Here is a 17,459-nt window from a genome sequence, read left to right on the forward strand (position 1 = left end):
AGCGCGGACATTACCCAAAGGTGTCAGAGCGCTGTACAATAGGACCAGTTACGTTACACTAGCGTTACAAAAATAAACAGGAGACTATAAAAGGTAGGGTACACAAACACAATATATCCCTAGATAACATTGTTGCACCCGTGATTTCGTTTAAAGTCAGGGCTTTTGGAGGCAGAGCAGGTGGCAGTGTTTTAGTCGTGTGATTGTATCTTACGCTTGAATTGGTGAGGGGCATAGCCTGAGGCACAGCCAGAGCAGATTCGTGTAGAAGAAGGAACCTTAAAACAGACAAGTGCGCGCACGGTAAATTCGGCCTCAACAGGGTTGCTCTGTGACGTCATTCTTTCTGGGAGCCTACCGGGGTGTAGTTTGGACGCATGCGCACGACGATGTCACACTTATTAAATAGCTGGCGCTGTGCTCCGTCTTGAATCATTCTCTTGCCATTTGAACCTGCTCTGAGGTCGATCATGGCTGGAAAACGTTTCTACGATTTGTCCGCGCGGCTGCTTGCTTCTGGAGAGAGCCTCAACTTCAACGCCTTCAAGGGCAAGGTGGTGCTCATCGAGAACGTGGCGTCGCTCTGAGGCACGACGGTGCGGGATTACACCCAGATGAACCAGCTCCAGCAAACCTTTGGGGGTCGCGGGCTGGTGGTACTGGGCTTCCCGTGCAACCAGTTCGGGCATCAGGTAAGGAGAGCGATGCAAGTTACACCGCTGGTGCACCGGGATACCACAAGTGTGCCAATCGCGAGTGCATAAGGGTCATTACCTGTGAGGGACCGTGAAAGTGCCCGGTGGGATTTCCGCAATGATTTGTGCGAGGTTGAGTTACACATATGTATAAACCACCCCATGTGCCATAAATTAGGGGTCGATACCTTTAAGGGATTGTAGCCAAGTATTCAGCTGAACTTTAGGCGGCGGTAAAGAATTACCCCCCCCCCCCCAAACAAACACACCCATCCTCCTAAATATCCACAAAGTTCTCTCTAAATCATAGTTGTTTTACAGAGGGGGCGAGCCAACAAATTAAGCGAAAGACGAGGTTTGGCTATTGCAAACTTTCTGCTGCTCGCGGGCGAACTTTGTCATCTGTACCCTTACACTTGGTGGATTCTTATTAGAGATGAAGCCACATAATTATTTTGTACACCGCGTGCCCTTATTTCACCTATTTAAAAGTTTTCTTATGTATGTTAGGGTACAAAAATAGTCGTGAAATAAAATATTTGCCTAGGACCACAATTTGGTCAAGCGGGGAAGCCGGGATTGAGTTTAGGTTTTCTGCTGTCACATTAGCGTCGGTGGCCGGCAGAAGCCGCATGGAGCTTCGGCAGGTTTTGCGCTCGAGGGTTAAGATCACCTTGAGCTGAGTTCCTACATCTGGCGCAGGCGCATTTTTAGAGACTCGCCCATCTCTAGGGGATTATTTAGAAGCCCGTTGCGCCGCCGGTGCGTCACTTTTTCCCATATTTAGTGACGTACCGTTGGCGCAAGAGGCTTGTAAATAAGCCCCTTGCTTTCTAATGTGCGTGACGAAACTACAGCGGAGGGACTGTAAAGTACATGAACATGGGCATCCGCAGAAATTTTTCCAGGGGGGGGGGCGAACCTGGCAAATGAAGGGGCGTGGCTAATGTTAATCAATAGGGGCGGGGGTAAAATGGCAGACAATCAGGATCGGGTAATGTTCAGGCCAACCTGAGAAAAACAAGCACTGGCATAGCCAATAGGTCTCGCATTTGGGACCTTATGACTGACTCACTGACTGAAGAACTTATATAGCGCACTTTTGCCGAGGCGTCTTGGCGCTGGGTAAGTATGATGCCGGCAGTATAAGTATTTAGTTCTGCAGCAGGTCCCAAAGGCGAGACCAATTGGCTATGCCAATGCTTGTTGTTATGTCTGGGCATGTTGAGAGGCTAGGGGACTGGGTCTCGATGTCGGGTTGGGAGCACAGCAATGACCTACTCAATTTGAATGCATAGGTAATATAACCGGAGGGGTGAAATGAAAGGTTCACTACCAGGAATAACAGGAAGGTAGAAAGTTAGACTGGTAAGGAGGGGTAGAGGCAGGCATGGTGGTGAGGGGAGAAACAGATGCATGCTAGGAGAGCGCTGTGAGGGAGTGAGGCGAAATGGGAAGAGGCACTGAAGGTGGGTCGGGTAAAGAACGTAGTGAGGCAAACAGAAGGGTAGCGAGGGGTGAAGGGTAGACAAAGAAGTGAGGTGTAGAAGAAAAAGATTCAGGAGCAGAGACAGGTAAATCAAAGCTGGAGAGGGGAGAATAACGCAGTCGTAGAACGTGAGGGGGCCAGGTAGAGAGAGGGTGAGGTGTGTCATAGACAGGTAGAGATAGCTGAGGAAGAGGGAATAATAAAGAATGAGGTAGACAGGTGAGCTAGAGGGGTGCGTTGATATAAAGAAAGTGCAGAGATGTGTCACAGATGTTACTGAAGAGGAAAAGAAGTAGAGATATTGAGAAAGAAGTAAGGCACTAAAAGAAGTAAGGGGGTGAACAGAGGTAGAACGAGTGGAAGGGGAGAGAACACGTAGAAGATGAATGGCAGGGTAAAATGAGCGATCAGGCAGTGAGTGTGAGGAGTGGGATACAGAGGGATATGTGGCAGTGAGCACGAAGTGCGGGGTACAGAGATATGTTGTGGCAGTGAGCACAAGGTGCGGGGTACAGAGGGATATGTTGTGGCAGTTAGCGCAAGGTGTGGGGTACAGAGGGATATGTCGTGGCAGTTAGCGCGAGGTGTGGGGTACAGAGGGATATAAGGCAGTGAGCGGGGGCAGGGCCGGCTTTAGCGCTCGTGGCGCCCAGTGCGACAATGCTTTTTGGCACCCCCAATGACCACCTCCACTACAGGTTCTTCATAACCATCCTTTCACAGCGCCCCTCAAGCCTCTGTAACCATTCAGTCTCAGGTGCATTTAATTCATTTTATAGCGCCGCTCCTATCAGTGTAAGGTGTCAGAACACTTTACATCACACAGATTACATAGAGACAATCAATCATAAGTGTGTAAATCAGTGCATAGGAAATGTTACATAAGAGGACAAGAAGGTGTAGGAGTCACAGGTCATCCGTACAGGTAGGCAGGATAGTTTAAGAGGGCTTGGTGAGGAGAATCAGAAACCTAGAATTTAAAACCTAGCACCATGGATGGGGGGTTCTCTTTATTAATAAGAATTGATTTCTACCCAAATTAACCCATTTTGCCACATTAGGATAATGAAAAACTGGGGGGAAATCAAAACGCCCTAGCCCAGTTTGCATGCATCTTTGATAAGTTATTTGCTCACTGTTCCACATTAGGATTTTAACTCATAAAGAGTTATCAACAATATGGTCTCTCTGACAAGTGTGACCCACTGACCTATTTACATTACATTATACGCACTTTGTGAGCTGCACGTTCTTTGCAGCAAGCATAGTAACCCTCTGCGCTACCTTAGGATGAGTAGAAACTTTCATTACACAAAACTTCGATCTCTCTCTCTCTCTCTAAGGAACTGCATTAATCACTGCAGTCAAAATTTAATGGTGGCTGAAAATTTCTAGGAGTCCAGGAAAGAAGCAGGTGCTTTTAAAATCATCATATTAGGGCCCCCTACACGAAGTCAGCACCCGGTGCGGTGGCACCGGTCGCACCGCCCTAGAGCCGGCCCTGAGCACGGGGAGTGGGGTACAGAGGGATATGAGGCAGTGAGCATGGAGAGTGGGGTGCAGGGGGATATGAGGTAGTGAAACACAGGGTCGGGACATCCTGCCAGACATGATAGGGTGCATACTGGCAGATAGATATGTTATTGACACGAGTCTGTGTACGTTTTAGTAGGATCTGAAATCCGGGCTATGCTGCAACCCCAATTTTTGACTTGGGAGAATAATGCATCGACCCCCCCAGAACTTCATTCAGAAGACCCCTTGCTCTCAAGCTACAGAGTGTTAAAAGGAGGTCTTTGTGTCCAGACCTAACCACTTGTGCTTGTGGTGCGCAGCTCAAACTGGCCATTGTCATTCTGTTTGTGATAATCAGCCACAGACAGAATGACAATGGGCGGGAGGGGCTGCGAGGAGGAGTGCGAGGCGCCCGATCAGGGAGTTGAGGCCTCTGGCAGGGAACAGCTCTGCTCCCTGCAGGGCCCGTAATGACGGCCAAAAAGCGTCTGTAAAAGCATGGGTGGCCGCAGGGGGGGCAAGGAGGAGCACTCCAGGGGGGGGCAAGCGCCCCTCCTTGCCCCCCCCCTGCGGACGCCCATGTACATGAAGTCCCTTCCCGCACCCAATCCGGAGGAGCTCTGGACCATGTGCCCGCCGCCCGTGCACAATGCCGAGGCCCCCCGCCCCTCGGGGGTCCAATATTACGCCACTGGCATCCTCACAACGGACGTAAGGCGCAACTGCTGTCTCGATAGTGGCTTGCGCGTTTTATATTAATTTCTTTCGTTTCGTGTCAGTTTCCGGTTTCTCACTACAATACATTGCTGGTGGGCGGACGGCTCGCCTTTGCAACGCCTAGTTTCCACTCTAACGTTTCATTGTAATCGTTTGAAGCAGCCCGGGAGTTGTATATCCAAAACATTATTGGCAATCCACACCAGGCGCGCAACGCCCATTCGTCTGAAAGGGCTACAGCCCCCCCCCCCCCCGTCCCCCAGTCGTGTGGGTCACCCCGGGCTTAGACAGCTTCCCGGGCGCGCACACAGCGGCACCCGAGTATTTCATAGGTAAAAAGACCATTTACTTGCTAACGAGGCTTTGATGTTTTTCTCCCCTTAGAGCCCCTGCCATCTCCACTCTGGCTGGAAAAATTACCCCCAACCCCCCGAAATTTTTTGTAGCCCCCTCCCCCCACAGAAATGTAACTCTAATTTCGCCTCTAATCCACACAAATTTACAATATTAACCGGGCATAACATAAAGCGGCTAATGGGTAATGCAAACCTTCTTTATGGAGTGGGCCACATTTTCATGTGACTAACCTTGCCTGTTTTTTCAGGCGTATAACTCAAGCGCTTAACCAGTGTTTATCTCCTAGCCGTGCAAGGTCAGTTTTGTTGTCCCGTTGGAGGGGGGTGGGGGGGGGGGGTGGGTGGGTTATTTAGCCCCCTGTATTACGCAAGGGGCACTTTTTCTTGTAACTCTGCTGTTTAGTATCCCTAGGGCCGGGGAGCATCCCTTCAGACACTCCCTGGTTACTGAATGTGGGTTAGTATTCCAGCTCCATTTCTGGTAGGTCATTATATCCTTGTACCATATCTGATGTCCTTCACCCCCTGCATCTAGTGTCCTTGACTTAGCAGACCGTGACCATGGAGCCTTGGTACCTCTGAATAAGTTGTGTCTTCAAGCCATGTCATTTTGTTGACTTAACACAGGAGCACAATTTTGGAAGCTCCTAAAAACATTACCTCCTCGTCCAGTCTTCCTCGCCACAGTATTCACAAATGAGCCTCAGGCTCCACACAGAACTCCAAGTAAAATTAAAAGAGCAGCGCTCTAGTCTCCCCTCCCTCCTCCAATATGGCCCCCAGTGTCTTCAGCCAATCCCATAAAGGGATACAGAACCAACATCACGACCTGTTCTTTTTTTCTGCACTTCTCCGAGTGCTGTGTTGCCTGTTGATCAGGTGAGTGGGGCTGGGTTCCTGCTTGAGCAGACCCGTTATGCCCTGGGGTATCTAGTATGGGGGTAGTAGTGAGTTGTTTTTTCACGATGAATTGTATGTATTGTTTTTACCTCCTGCTTCTGCCTTGGCGCCTCTGGTCCTGCTTTAGCGGACTTTCAGTGGCGTTCGTTTTGTTTTTAATACATGTGTCGTAGGATGTATTGCTACACATGTTTGGTTGACTAGCGAGGTACTATAACACTCTAACGGGGACTAACTCGTGGTTTGTTTAGTTTCCCGGCCGCGCGTCCTGCTAAGCGGGCATAGCGCGGCCAGATGCGTTTGATATGGGGGCCCGAGGCTCCCGCTCTCATTCTTACCTCCTGATGATGCCGCGTGTGCGTGCTGTGGGGGCGGGTGTATCCCGTCCGCGTTTCTTTGGTTGCTGGGTCATTGCGCGTTCCTTGAGGTTCCACTCTGTATCGGTCCTCGCTTGAATGTCTTTGAGCATGCGCGCGACTGTTTTTCTTCCGGCATTTATGCTGGATTGTCTGAATTGCAGGTTCTGGCTTGTTTGGTTGCCTAGCAACCCCGGGGCCTTTTATGCCAGGCGTGTTGTCTTCTCCCATGCCTGTGTTTCTCTTCATGCGTTCACTGGTGTGTTGATATTATGGAGAGTGGTTATGTTCCTGATTCTGCTCCTGGGGCTTCTGGTTCTGGTATCCAGATCCCGTCTATGGATGTGTTACAGCAGATGATCAATTCTGCTGTAGCTGCTGCTATGCAAGGTCAGACGCCTGTTCCTCCTGCGAAGCGGGCTAAGGTGGATGACGCTGCGGCTGCTGATTCTGACATTGAGGAGGATGTTGATGTCAGAGGTCGTTTTGTGCAGGGTGCCGACCTGAAGGAGGTGCTGGGTCACATTAGAGAGAACTTGGTGTTTCCTGCTTCTGTTGTTCCTCTGGAAGACGATCTCTTTGCACAATACCAGCGTCCTGAGCCTGATTCTTTGCCTTTACACTCTTCGGTCTTGAAGGTCCTGGAGAATGAATGGAAAGATGTGGACAAAGGTTCCTTTCCACGCTTTTTGAGTAAAAGGTACCCGCTACAGGACTTTGATGTGAAATTCCCTTCTTCGGTGAAGGTTGATTCGTTGTTGGCCAGCATGGTGTCTCATGGCACTGTAGTGTCTGAGGATTCTTCTCCTGCTGACCCGGTTGACCGTAAAGTGGATGGTGCGGTGAAACGCACTTTTGCGGCTGCAAATTTCTCTATCAGGGCGGCTGCCTATGCTTCTTACACTACACAATCCTTGCTTAAGGATTTTCAGTCTCTGTCTGAATTGATGGACCAGGGGGAGGATGTTTCTTCTACCCTGGCGATGATGGAGCAACAAGTTCGGTTGCTTTCGGATGTCTCCTTTGACTCTTTAGGTGCTGCGGCTTCCGCAGCTGGGTCTTCAGTGGCTGCGAGGCGACAGTTGTGGCTTCGTTCGTGGAAGGCTGATGCTGCGCAGAAAAATCTCCTAATGAAGATTCCTTTTTCTGGGGTTAAACTTTTTGGGTCGCTGATGGATGACATGGTTAAGAAGACGGCGGAGGACCGTAAGCTCCTGGCTCCTGAGAGGGCGGGTCACTTCCGTTCCTTTGGTTCTCAGAGGGCTTTTGGCCCTTCTCGGAGGGGTCGAGCTGGTCAGCCCTTTCGTGGGAGGGGGCGTGGCCGGGGTGCTCCTACCTTTGGAAAAACCCGGTTCTCCGGTTCCTCTTCCTCCTCCACTCCTGCACCGAAGTCGTGACTGGATCGCTCCTGGTATGGGTCCGGTTGGGGGTCGCCTCAGTTTCTTCCTGGAGTCTTGGAGACTGTCTGTATCGGACAAATGGGTGCTACAGGTGGTTTCAGAGGGTTTGCGTATTGGATTTATCCTAACTCCCCCAGACTATTTCAGGGCTACTCCTTGTCCAGAGATCCTGTAAGGAGATTGGCGCTTTTGGAAGGCATCGACTCCCTGGTGGTAAAGGGTGCGGTGATTCCTGTTCCCATCGATCAGTTGGGGTTGGGTGTGTATTCCATCCTATTCCTGGTGTCGAAGCGCACTGGGGATCTTCGCCCTGTGATGGACCTGAAGTGGGTGAATACTTGCATCCCTCACCAAAAGTTCAAGATGGTTTCCCTTCAGTTGATCCTTCCTCTGATATCTCAGGGCGACTTCCTTGCATCGATAGACTTGAGGGATGCTTATCTACATGTCCCTGTTCATCCGGATTCTCAGAAGTTTCTCCGGTTTTGCGTGATGGGTCAGCATTACCAATTCCAGGTAATGCCATTTGGACTCTGCTCTGCTCCCAGGGGCTTTACTAAGGTTCTGGCTCCTCTTATTGGCCTTTTGCATGGGGAGGGCATTAGTGTGTTTCCTTATCTGGACGACATTTTAATTTCTGCTTCTTCTCTTCCCAAGGTGGAGTTGCATGTCAAGAGGGTGTGCCATGTCCTGGAACGTCATGGGTTCCTAGTGAATGTACCGAAGTCCTCCCTGGTTCCTGCACAGGAATTGACTTTCATTGGGGCTCTGTTCAGCACTCAGTTGGGTATGGTGTTCCTTCCTCCTCCCAGGATTCTGTCCCTGATGTCTGCTGTTCGTGCCCTGTTGGTGGGACATTCTCATCCTGTGAGCCTATGGCTGAGGGTTCAGGGTCTGATGTCGGCGTCATTGTTGACGGTGCTGTGGGCTCGACTACACATGTACCCGGTGGTATCGCACGTTTTGTCGCATTGGGACCCCTGTTCCCTAGATATGACTGTTTTGATTCCTATGTCGGAAGATGTTCGGGTGGTCCTGAGTTGGTGGTTGGACGAAGATCATCTGTCCAGGGGCCGCCCATTTCTGATTGTTCCCACCCGCGTGGTCACTACCGATGCCAGCCTGCTGGGGTGGGGTGCTACTCTGGGGGATTCAACAACTCAGGGGGTTTGGCCTCAGTCGGTGTTGTCATGTTCCTCCAACTACAAGGAGCTGAAAGCCGTCCTTCTGGGTTTGTTGGATTTCTCGAATCTGGTTCAGGGTCACCATGTACAAGTTCGAACGGACAATCAGGTTGTGATGTCATATATATACCATCAGGGAGGGTGCAGAGTTCAATCCCTCAGTTGCCTCAGCCGTCAAATTTGTTGTTGGGCGGAGTTGAATCTGGAGTCCCTATCTGCCATTTATCTTCCTGGCGCGGAGAACACTGGCGGATTGTCTGAGCCGGGTGTTTCCCTCCATGGGCTCTTTGTCCCTGACACATGTGATTTTCAGGAGGTTGCGGCGGATGTTTGGTTGTCCGATTGTCGACCTCTTTGCTTCCCAGGACAATTTCAAGATCCGTTGCTATTGCACAATTATGCCTTGCCGGGATGCATGGAGGGTGGATGCCCTGTCGTTCCCTTGGCCGAAGGGTCTATTGTATGCCTTTCCTCCTGTTCCCCTGATTCCGGCGGTCTTGCAGAAGATCAAGAGGGAGGGATCCTTTGTGCTTCTCATTGCTCCGGGTTGGATGCGTCGCCCTTGGTATCCCCTGATGTTGGAATTAGCTGTGTCTCCGGGGGTGGGCCTTGCCATTCAGTCCTTATCCTCTGTTGGGTCCTCCTCTTCCTCTGCCTGTGTTCCGTTCCTTGGGTCTGCGGGCCTGGCTCTTGAGAGGGATTCGTTGATGCGAACTGGCTGTTCATTGGCTGTGGCTGGGGTCATTCAACAATCCAGGAGACCTTCTACTCTTAAATCCTATGCTAAACACTGGGATAATTTTGTTTCTTGGTGTCTGTGTCGCGATCTGTCGGTGGCTTCTTTGGATCCGACTCGCATTTTGGATTTTTTGAATGATGGTTTTGTGCTGGGCTTGGCCATTTCGACTCTTCGGGCTCAGTGGGCTGCGATTCAGGTGTTCCATGTCCTCCCTTTGATTTCTGTTTCACCATTGGTTGCTAGATTTTTTAAGTCTCTCTCTTTCCAACGCCCCCGTCCTATTATGTGTCCTCCACCTTGGGACCTGCCTTTGGTTTTGCGCTCCTTGCAGTTGGCTCCATTCGAGCCTTTGGAGTCGGTGGAGTTGAAGTTTTTAACACTCAAGGTGGTGTTTCTTGTGGCGATTGCTTCTGCCAGACGTATGGGTGAGTTGGGTGCATTCCTTCGTTCTGCTCCCTTTTTGTTGGTTTTGTCGGACAGGGTGGTGTTGCGCCCTCATCCTACGGTCATTCCGAAAGTGGATTCTTATTTTCACAGGTCTTCTGAGGTGGTGCTTCCATGTCTTTGTCCTGATCCTTCCTCGGATGAGGAATCCCTGTTGCACCTCTTGGATGTTCGGCGTGCTTTATTGATATATTTGTCGCGCACGTCTTCATTTTGCAAAGTGGACAACTTGTTTGTCAATTATGGTTTGTCCCGTCAGGGACTGAAACCCTCCCTCTCGACGATCAGTCGCTGGATTAAGGAGGCCATTTTGTTGGCGTATGCTTCGGTTTCTGAAGTTCCCTCCCTTCCTGTTCAGGGGCGTTCCACCCGCTCTGTTGCTGTGTCTTGGGCCTCCTTCAAAGGGGTGTCCATGGAGGATGTTTGCCGGGCTGCTACTTGGTCTTCACCTCATACATTCATGTACCATTACCGCCTCCAGGTTGGGGGTGGGGGTTCTGTTTCGTTTGCATCTTCTGTTCTGACTGCGGGGATGCCTTGAGAGGTTGTCTTTGATTGCTGTACCTCTGTATATTAAATATAGTTTTTCACTGCACTTTGATGTGGTCTTTTCCTTACATGAAGCTGATTGCTTTGGTATCGGCTCATTTGTGAATACTGTGGCGAGGAAGACTGGACGAGGAGGTAATGCCCCGATTACTTACCGGTAATCTTCATTACTCCGAGTCCAAGTCTTCCTCGCCACAGTATAGTTTCCCTTCCCTCCCGGCCCTGGTGGTGGCTTCATGTCTGCTGCTTTGTGTATCAGGTCGTGATGTTGGTTCTGTATCCCTTTATGGGATTGGCTGAAGACACTGGGGGCCATATTGGAGGAGGGAGGGGAGACTAGAGCGCTGCTCTTTTAATTTTACTTGGAGTTCTGTGTGGAGCCTGAGGCTCATTTGTGAATACTGTGGCGAGGAAGACTAGGACTCGGAGTAATGAAGATTACCGGTAAGTAATCGGGGCATTCTTGATTTACGTTTTTTTTCTTTTTCAAGTTAAGTATTTCCAGCTGGTCCAAACAGTGACCAGGAATTTTTCTGCCACAGACTTCCAAACCTCGGGTATACATAGTCTATGGAGTCAGCTGAGAGGGTGGCGACATACCGATGGGGATGGAAATCTGATTCATACTTGGTGGTCTCATTACCACTTCCTCCAGGGTCCTGGTTGTTTTAAATGACAATGGCCATGCCAAAATACAACAATGAAATGGCATTTTTAGCAGGTGTTCTGCCACGGGCAGCATGAAGGACTTGAATAGGCAAGTGGGTCTTGATTGTGCTATTGCTTCTGCTTCTTTAATTACACATCATTCGATTCAGTGGGTACATTTTATCGAGGGTTTATTTATTGTTCCTTGACATTGCTATCAAAATCTCAGACTGGGTCAACAAATCTGATTGCTTAGGTCCCCTGCAGTTTTTTTCAATTTTGATTTATTTTTAGGAGGGGGAAAACAAAGATCTGAACCCTATTGTAGAATTGGGAGGCCACCCAGAACACTACTTGACAAATAAGTTTAAAAGGGCTGTATGAAAGGGGACTTGTCGTCCCAAATGTACTACTGTGCTTCCCATTTTGTGACTCTCAATGATTAGACCTTTCCCATGCTTGATGCACCCCCGGCGAATGGACAGATATGCAATAAGGTCATATGGCTACCTTACTGCTTTGTAGTGGAAGCGAGCCAGAGCGGCCCTACTGAGAGAGAATCCATCTGTGACCTATTAAGAGGTGTGGGCAACCTGCAAGATTTTTAGTAATGAGACACAATAGAGTTTAACAAGATGGGATATGTATGGTGGGGAGACAGACCAGCCCTACTGGAAACCCTTAGGGGAGAATGAGTAGGCGGACATAAACCTACAGATATCTAGTTATGACATACTCGCAGCTCATATCACACTGACTATAGAATTCTCAGAGCCCCTCATTTAAAGAGAATTCTCCCTTATATAGAAAGGAAATTAGTAATTCTCCAGACCCGCTAGAGAAATTGGAGGGAAGATGGTAGGGAGATCTATGGGGAATTCCAAGAAGGGGAGTGGAATGGAAAGACACATTTGACTGCCCAAAAGTGGTATCCATAAAGACAGGATTAAAATATTGCATAATGTGCCTTGCCAGAGTTACTGGAGAAGATCTTTAATTGTGTATGGGCAAAAGCCAGCTTTAGTCATACAGTATAGAACTGTCCCCATTTGAAACATTGTGGATGGGAGAAAGAAACTACCATGCAAATATTACTGCCTTCAAAGGAATGTCTGCTCCAAAATGATCTGTTAAATGTATGAGCAGGGGTGTGGAATTTAATAAAATATCTACTTGTCCCTGGGATAGGTTGTTTTATAAATCTACTTGTCCTGTTATAAAATCCACATGACCATTTCTTTGGTTTCACATAGGGCGACGTCAAATTATGGCAGCAATCACATTATATAAGAGCTCTGATAATAGCCTCTGGTTTTGTCAAGTCTCATACTACAGTAGGGTTTAATTTCTGGTTATTCCCTTACTTTGCTGCCTTTCTGCAGATAGACATAGAGGGATTGGAGGTAGCAGCAAGCAATACTTCCAGGTTTGGAATGCCCTTTCCAATCAGTGCAAATCTGCTAACTTAAATGTTTTAGAGGTTTTCACTAGCTCTTCTTAAAATGTTTTCCCCATACTGAGAAAGGGTGGAAGCTTCAGACAAGGGCAGAAGTAAAACTCCTTCTATGGGTGGGGGGGAGGAAGAGTGGTTGAAGTGAGTGATCTAGTATATGTGTAACCCATTTTGTATGAGCAAATCTCCACATGCATATTTGCTTGTGCTAAAATGCAGTTCACAAATATTTTCTAGGAGTACTATTTCCTGGCCTAATTCAGTAAATTCCTGTGTAAATCTGCACCAATGAAAGGGTGATATACTGTGGCTGCACTTCTGTGACTTCTTTAAATTTTGCCTAATTAGGTTTGGTATTAACCAAGACCGCTTTTGTGTTTAATAAATTCTCTCTAGCTGTCAGCTAGCTTCACGGAGTGATAGCATTCTACTCTCATGCAAGGAGCATATTGGCACACAAAGTAGTTTTGTTCAGTGCCAGTGACTACTGTGGCAATGTGTTTTTTGAGACCAAAATATATTTTTGCTTTTTGCCAATGTTTGTTATAATGGTGAGGGCCTGGCAGCTCCCACAACAATGTTTTCCAAAAACCACATTAAAACAAGACACCTTGACAAAACCAAAATGCTCACCACCAATGCCAGACCTACTGGCTTTGCCAATGCTTGTTTATTTTCATGTTTCCCATAATCTTGTTGCAACTAGTTACTGATTTTCCATCATGAATATTTATGGAAATACTAGTATGCATCAACACATTTTACTAAATGATGCTTAAAGAATTGGTCCCTATAATTTCAGTCGTTTAGCAAAATGTTTTTTCCTAGTTGCTTTTAAAAAAAAAAAAACATTTTGTATTGAAAGCAAAGATTCGTCAATATTGCATTCAAGCTCCTGTAAATATTTGCACCTAATCAGAGCATTCTGGGAGCATTATACATAATCTCAGATTGTCGCATTTGTAAATGTGTGTATGCATTTTTATACACCACTGTCAGTAGTGCAGTCCGAGCTTACATTTCCTTAGTGCTCACCCTAATAATAAAGGTTTTGGATTAAAGAACCATAAATACAAGCTGGAACACCATTAACATATGGACACAAATATTACTATTTATATATAATATAATTTCTTTGTTGCAAGACCATATTTTTCTATGGTAAAAAATCCGACTAACCCCCCCCCCCCCCCTCCCCCTCCAGATTTTCTGGTTATTGTCCATTTCAGAATGCTGGGCCATGTTCTTATTCCCTTGGTGGTGTGGGTTATCTGGGGGAATTAAATGTTTTCATCTAACTGCGCGGCCACTGCCCATGTGCATTGTGTGGCCCTATTTGTTGAAAAAACGCTAGTTCCACATCTAAGTGTAGGCACTGATTACAGATTTGCTCTAAGCATTTCACCTCTGCCCATTGATGTCTGTGTCTCAATGCATAATACTTTTGGCTATTGCGAAGTGTGTGTGCATTGATGTACGTGGTTGAATCACTTTTTTTATTTGTTGTTTTTGCATGGTGTTCCACATGGCAGGGTTGCTGTGCACATGACTGCCACGACCCATTGTTTCTCTAGGTCTCTGGTTTTAAATGAACTCCTGAGGTTGTGCAGTTTTTTTTTTTTTTTTAAATATTGCATGTAATATAATACTCATCCCTCTCATTCTCTTTTCTCAGGAGAACACCAGTAATGAGGAGATCCTGAACAGCTTGAAGTACGTTCGCCCAGGCAAAGGGTTTGAACCCTGCTTTACCCTGTTTGAGAAGTGCGATGTGAACGGTGAAAAGGAACATCCCATCTTCACCTTCCTGAAGGAGCAGCTCCCTTACCCAAGTGATGATTCAATTTCCTTGATGAATGACCCCAAGTGCATAATCTGGTCTCCAGTCCGCAGGAATGACATCTCTTGGAACTTTGAGAAGTTCCTTGTGGGCCCAGACGGGAAGCCATTCAAGCGCTATGGCAGGCGCTTTGAAACCATCAACATCCAGACTGACATTGAAGATCTGCTGAAATCATCGCACACAACCAGCTTCTAAAGTACCAAGTGTTGTGTAGATTTGAGTAGTGTGCAGTTCATGTGAGTGCCTGGTGGAGTGTTATGCAGTCCTAATTAGTGGAAGGCTACCAAAACTAGCAGAATGAGCTTAGGTAGTAAACAATTGACAAGTGCTGACTAAAATAAATAAAATTAAGCTCTTCTTAGAGTTGCATATTTAGGCCTTGCGGTCACATCTTGTGCTTGTTTCTCAACATTTGCGTGTTCTTGAAACCCATGGTTTTCTGTACAGCTACATCATTAACTTTTGTTGATCGATTGCTGATACTGGTCCTGCGTTTTAAGTGGCCACAACAATGACTTCTCTGCAGAAGTCGATGCATTGAAGGGAATGAAGCAGTGTAGATGTAAGTATGAAAGCAAGGATATTGCAACATTTGTTAAATGAATGGAGAATGCTTCTTTAGGGGAATATGACAGTGGCCGTCACACCACTTTAGAATACCAAAACCCTCTGAGGCTCGTTACGTCCCTCAAACTCGGCCAATGTTGGCAGTCTTTGCCATATTCTAAAATTGTATGTTGGACAAATTCTATTGTATTTAAGAGATTTATATATTTTTTATTGGGTAGGTATTTATGAAACCATCTGACCATGTACTAAAGTCTTCTTGATTTTTCCACTCCTGAATGTTTATGTTCTTGTTGGGGAGTCTTTATAAGATGGTCTGGGCATTTGGTGGTATGTAGGTCTGCCCCTTACTAGATTTCTACAGCCATTAATTGTATTGTATTTTTGCATGCTGTGTACGTGGCAAAGATGGCCAGGCTGAGGGAGCCCACGTTAAGGCACTGACATGATCTGTTGATGTAATAACTATATTGCCACTTCTCTTCAAGTTTTCTGTGATGTCCTTCATTTGTTTTTTAAAATAATCATGATATCCGTTTAAGAGATGTTGTTATGCTTGCTGCCTTTGGATGTTATTGTTCATGGATGCTCTACTTATGATGGTGCTCTTTTAAAATATTTTATGGAAGAGCACTTGATGTGTTTTGTAACAGGTCTTATGAATTTTTAGCAGACAGTGACAGTGTAAGCAGAGCAGGATCTGTAAACGGCATTAATGATTTTTGACAATAAAGTGATTTACATTGAATGTTTCTTGTACATTTATTACATCTTTTTTTTTTTAATAAACTCTGGAAATTGTCTGTGAATGGCAGAACAATTGTGAATTCCACAGCAGTGTTAATGGTCCCAAAAGAATTAAGAGAAAGAATAATACTTTTTAAATGTAGTGTGAATAACTGAGTGGAATGGGATCAGCAGGAGCACCAGAATTAAATTTCCCCAAAATAATCTGGCTCTAAAAAAATAGTTGTTGGCAGTGAGAATCTGTATGCTACTCTAAGTGTATATCGCCAGTTATTTTGAACGTTTCTTCGACATTCTCAAGCATAGTTAAAGTAGCTTGCATGTGTGCTACGGACCACTTTTACTTTTTATTTTTTTGTTAACTTCATTTTGTAATGCAGTTTGTTCTATGGAGATTAATTCCGATGTCTGCATCACTCAGCCTGACAAACTTCCAGTTTCAGTTTGGCGGGAGACTGGGTGAAAGTGGGGTCTCCAACCAGTAGCTCGTGAGCTACTGTAGCTCTCCAGCTACCTCTGAATACCACACCTGTGTGCAGCACAACTTATTAAATTAGAAAGCTTTTGATTGGTTAAAAAAACCTGAAATTATACAACACTAATATTTGTCGCTCTCCATGCGTTTCCTTGAAAATGAGTAGCTCTCAGTACAGAAAAGGTTGGAGCCCCCTTAACAATTGGGAGATTTTGAGTTGGACGTTCTGTTTACATTTAGTAGGTAGCAATCCTTTATCGGTAATGGAGGTGGTCCATTTATCATACTTACTTTATACTGAAAGTACAGTTGAGGGTTGGGATTAGAGAATGCTAATCCTAATTGCTTGGTGTCCACTTAACGCCAGGGGTGGTACATAATGGAACTTTATTGAAGGTTGCTTGAACACAGCTCTTTATAAGATGAAAGGAGATTAGGTGATAAACCCACATCATGGGCTCAAACACGATTGAGCGTTTAATTCCCAGAGAGGCCCACAACACGTAGTGTCTGACCAGCTGAGCGAGGGGCTTAATTTCCTGTATTTAAAAGAAAAAGCAACACAAAGTGAACGTTTTATGTGATGGCCTTTGTTTGCATTTGTTGAAATAATCTGAAATTTAGGAATGACGCCAGTTGCTGAGCCTCTTCAATCATGTCCAGCTCAAATTATGTTTGAGTAATTTGAAAAATGGGTCAGAGCACATGCACTGGGGCCTGGTTAGCAGAATCTCAGTGCACAGTTTAAAAAAAAAAAAACACCCAGCATCAGTCGAAAAAAATGGTGGTGATCAAGCTAAGAGGCATTTTTCTACAGCAACACTATAGAACACTTCTGGGAAACCCAAGAAAATGAAAGCAGACTTCTCCCTCACTGATTGGAGTTTTTCATCGGCTGCTTACAGATTACCTGGATTCAGGGTGTCCATGGACACCACTCAATTTACACTATGCAACTGTAACATGCTATGGGGGCTATAAATTCCTGTGGGTTTTTGTGATGGTCCCTTCCACGTTATAGGGCACTTGAACAACCGGTTTTGCCTAGATGGCAGAAGGGCATCCTCCCTAGGAATGTGGGTGGAAAGATGTGCAATGAACCTGAAAAGTGCTACCACTGACCAGCTGTCTCTTTATTTTGATTGAGGTGGCAAGTGGAGCTGAACGCAGTTTACACCATGCCTCCAAAAGGGTCTGAAGCTTGGTATACAGCACCAAGGGCTCAGATGTCGATGCCACAGGTGACCCCATTTCAGCTTAAAAGTTTGCCTGGCTCAACTTAAGGCAAAGTAAGTTCAAGACCTCAGATGCCTTCTGTGCCACATCTGTAAAGGATACACTTTCCCCATATTGGAGCCTGGAGGAAAGTGGGTTTCTGTTAC

The 17,459-nt window shown here is 46.6% G+C and overlaps 1 protein-coding gene across 1 annotated transcript; it reads left to right on the top strand.

Moving 5' to 3' along the window:
* Nucleotides 1-382: 382 nt before the first annotated feature.
* Nucleotides 383-15,603, top strand: GPX1 (glutathione peroxidase 1). Its single transcript, XM_085625054.1, has 2 exons — nucleotides 383-692; nucleotides 14,121-15,603. The coding sequence occupies exons 1-2, from the start codon at nucleotides 471-473 to the stop codon at nucleotides 14,481-14,483; spliced, it is 585 nt and encodes a 194-aa protein (XP_085481180.1). The 5' UTR covers nucleotides 383-470; the 3' UTR covers nucleotides 14,484-15,603.
* The last annotated feature ends 1,856 nt before the right edge of the window (nucleotides 15,604-17,459 follow it).

Source organism: Triturus cristatus, chromosome 9 (genome assembly GCF_964204655.1).
Source record: "Triturus cristatus chromosome 9, aTriCri1.1, whole genome shotgun sequence".
Taxonomy (NCBI): Eukaryota; Metazoa; Chordata; class Amphibia; order Caudata; family Salamandridae; genus Triturus; species Triturus cristatus.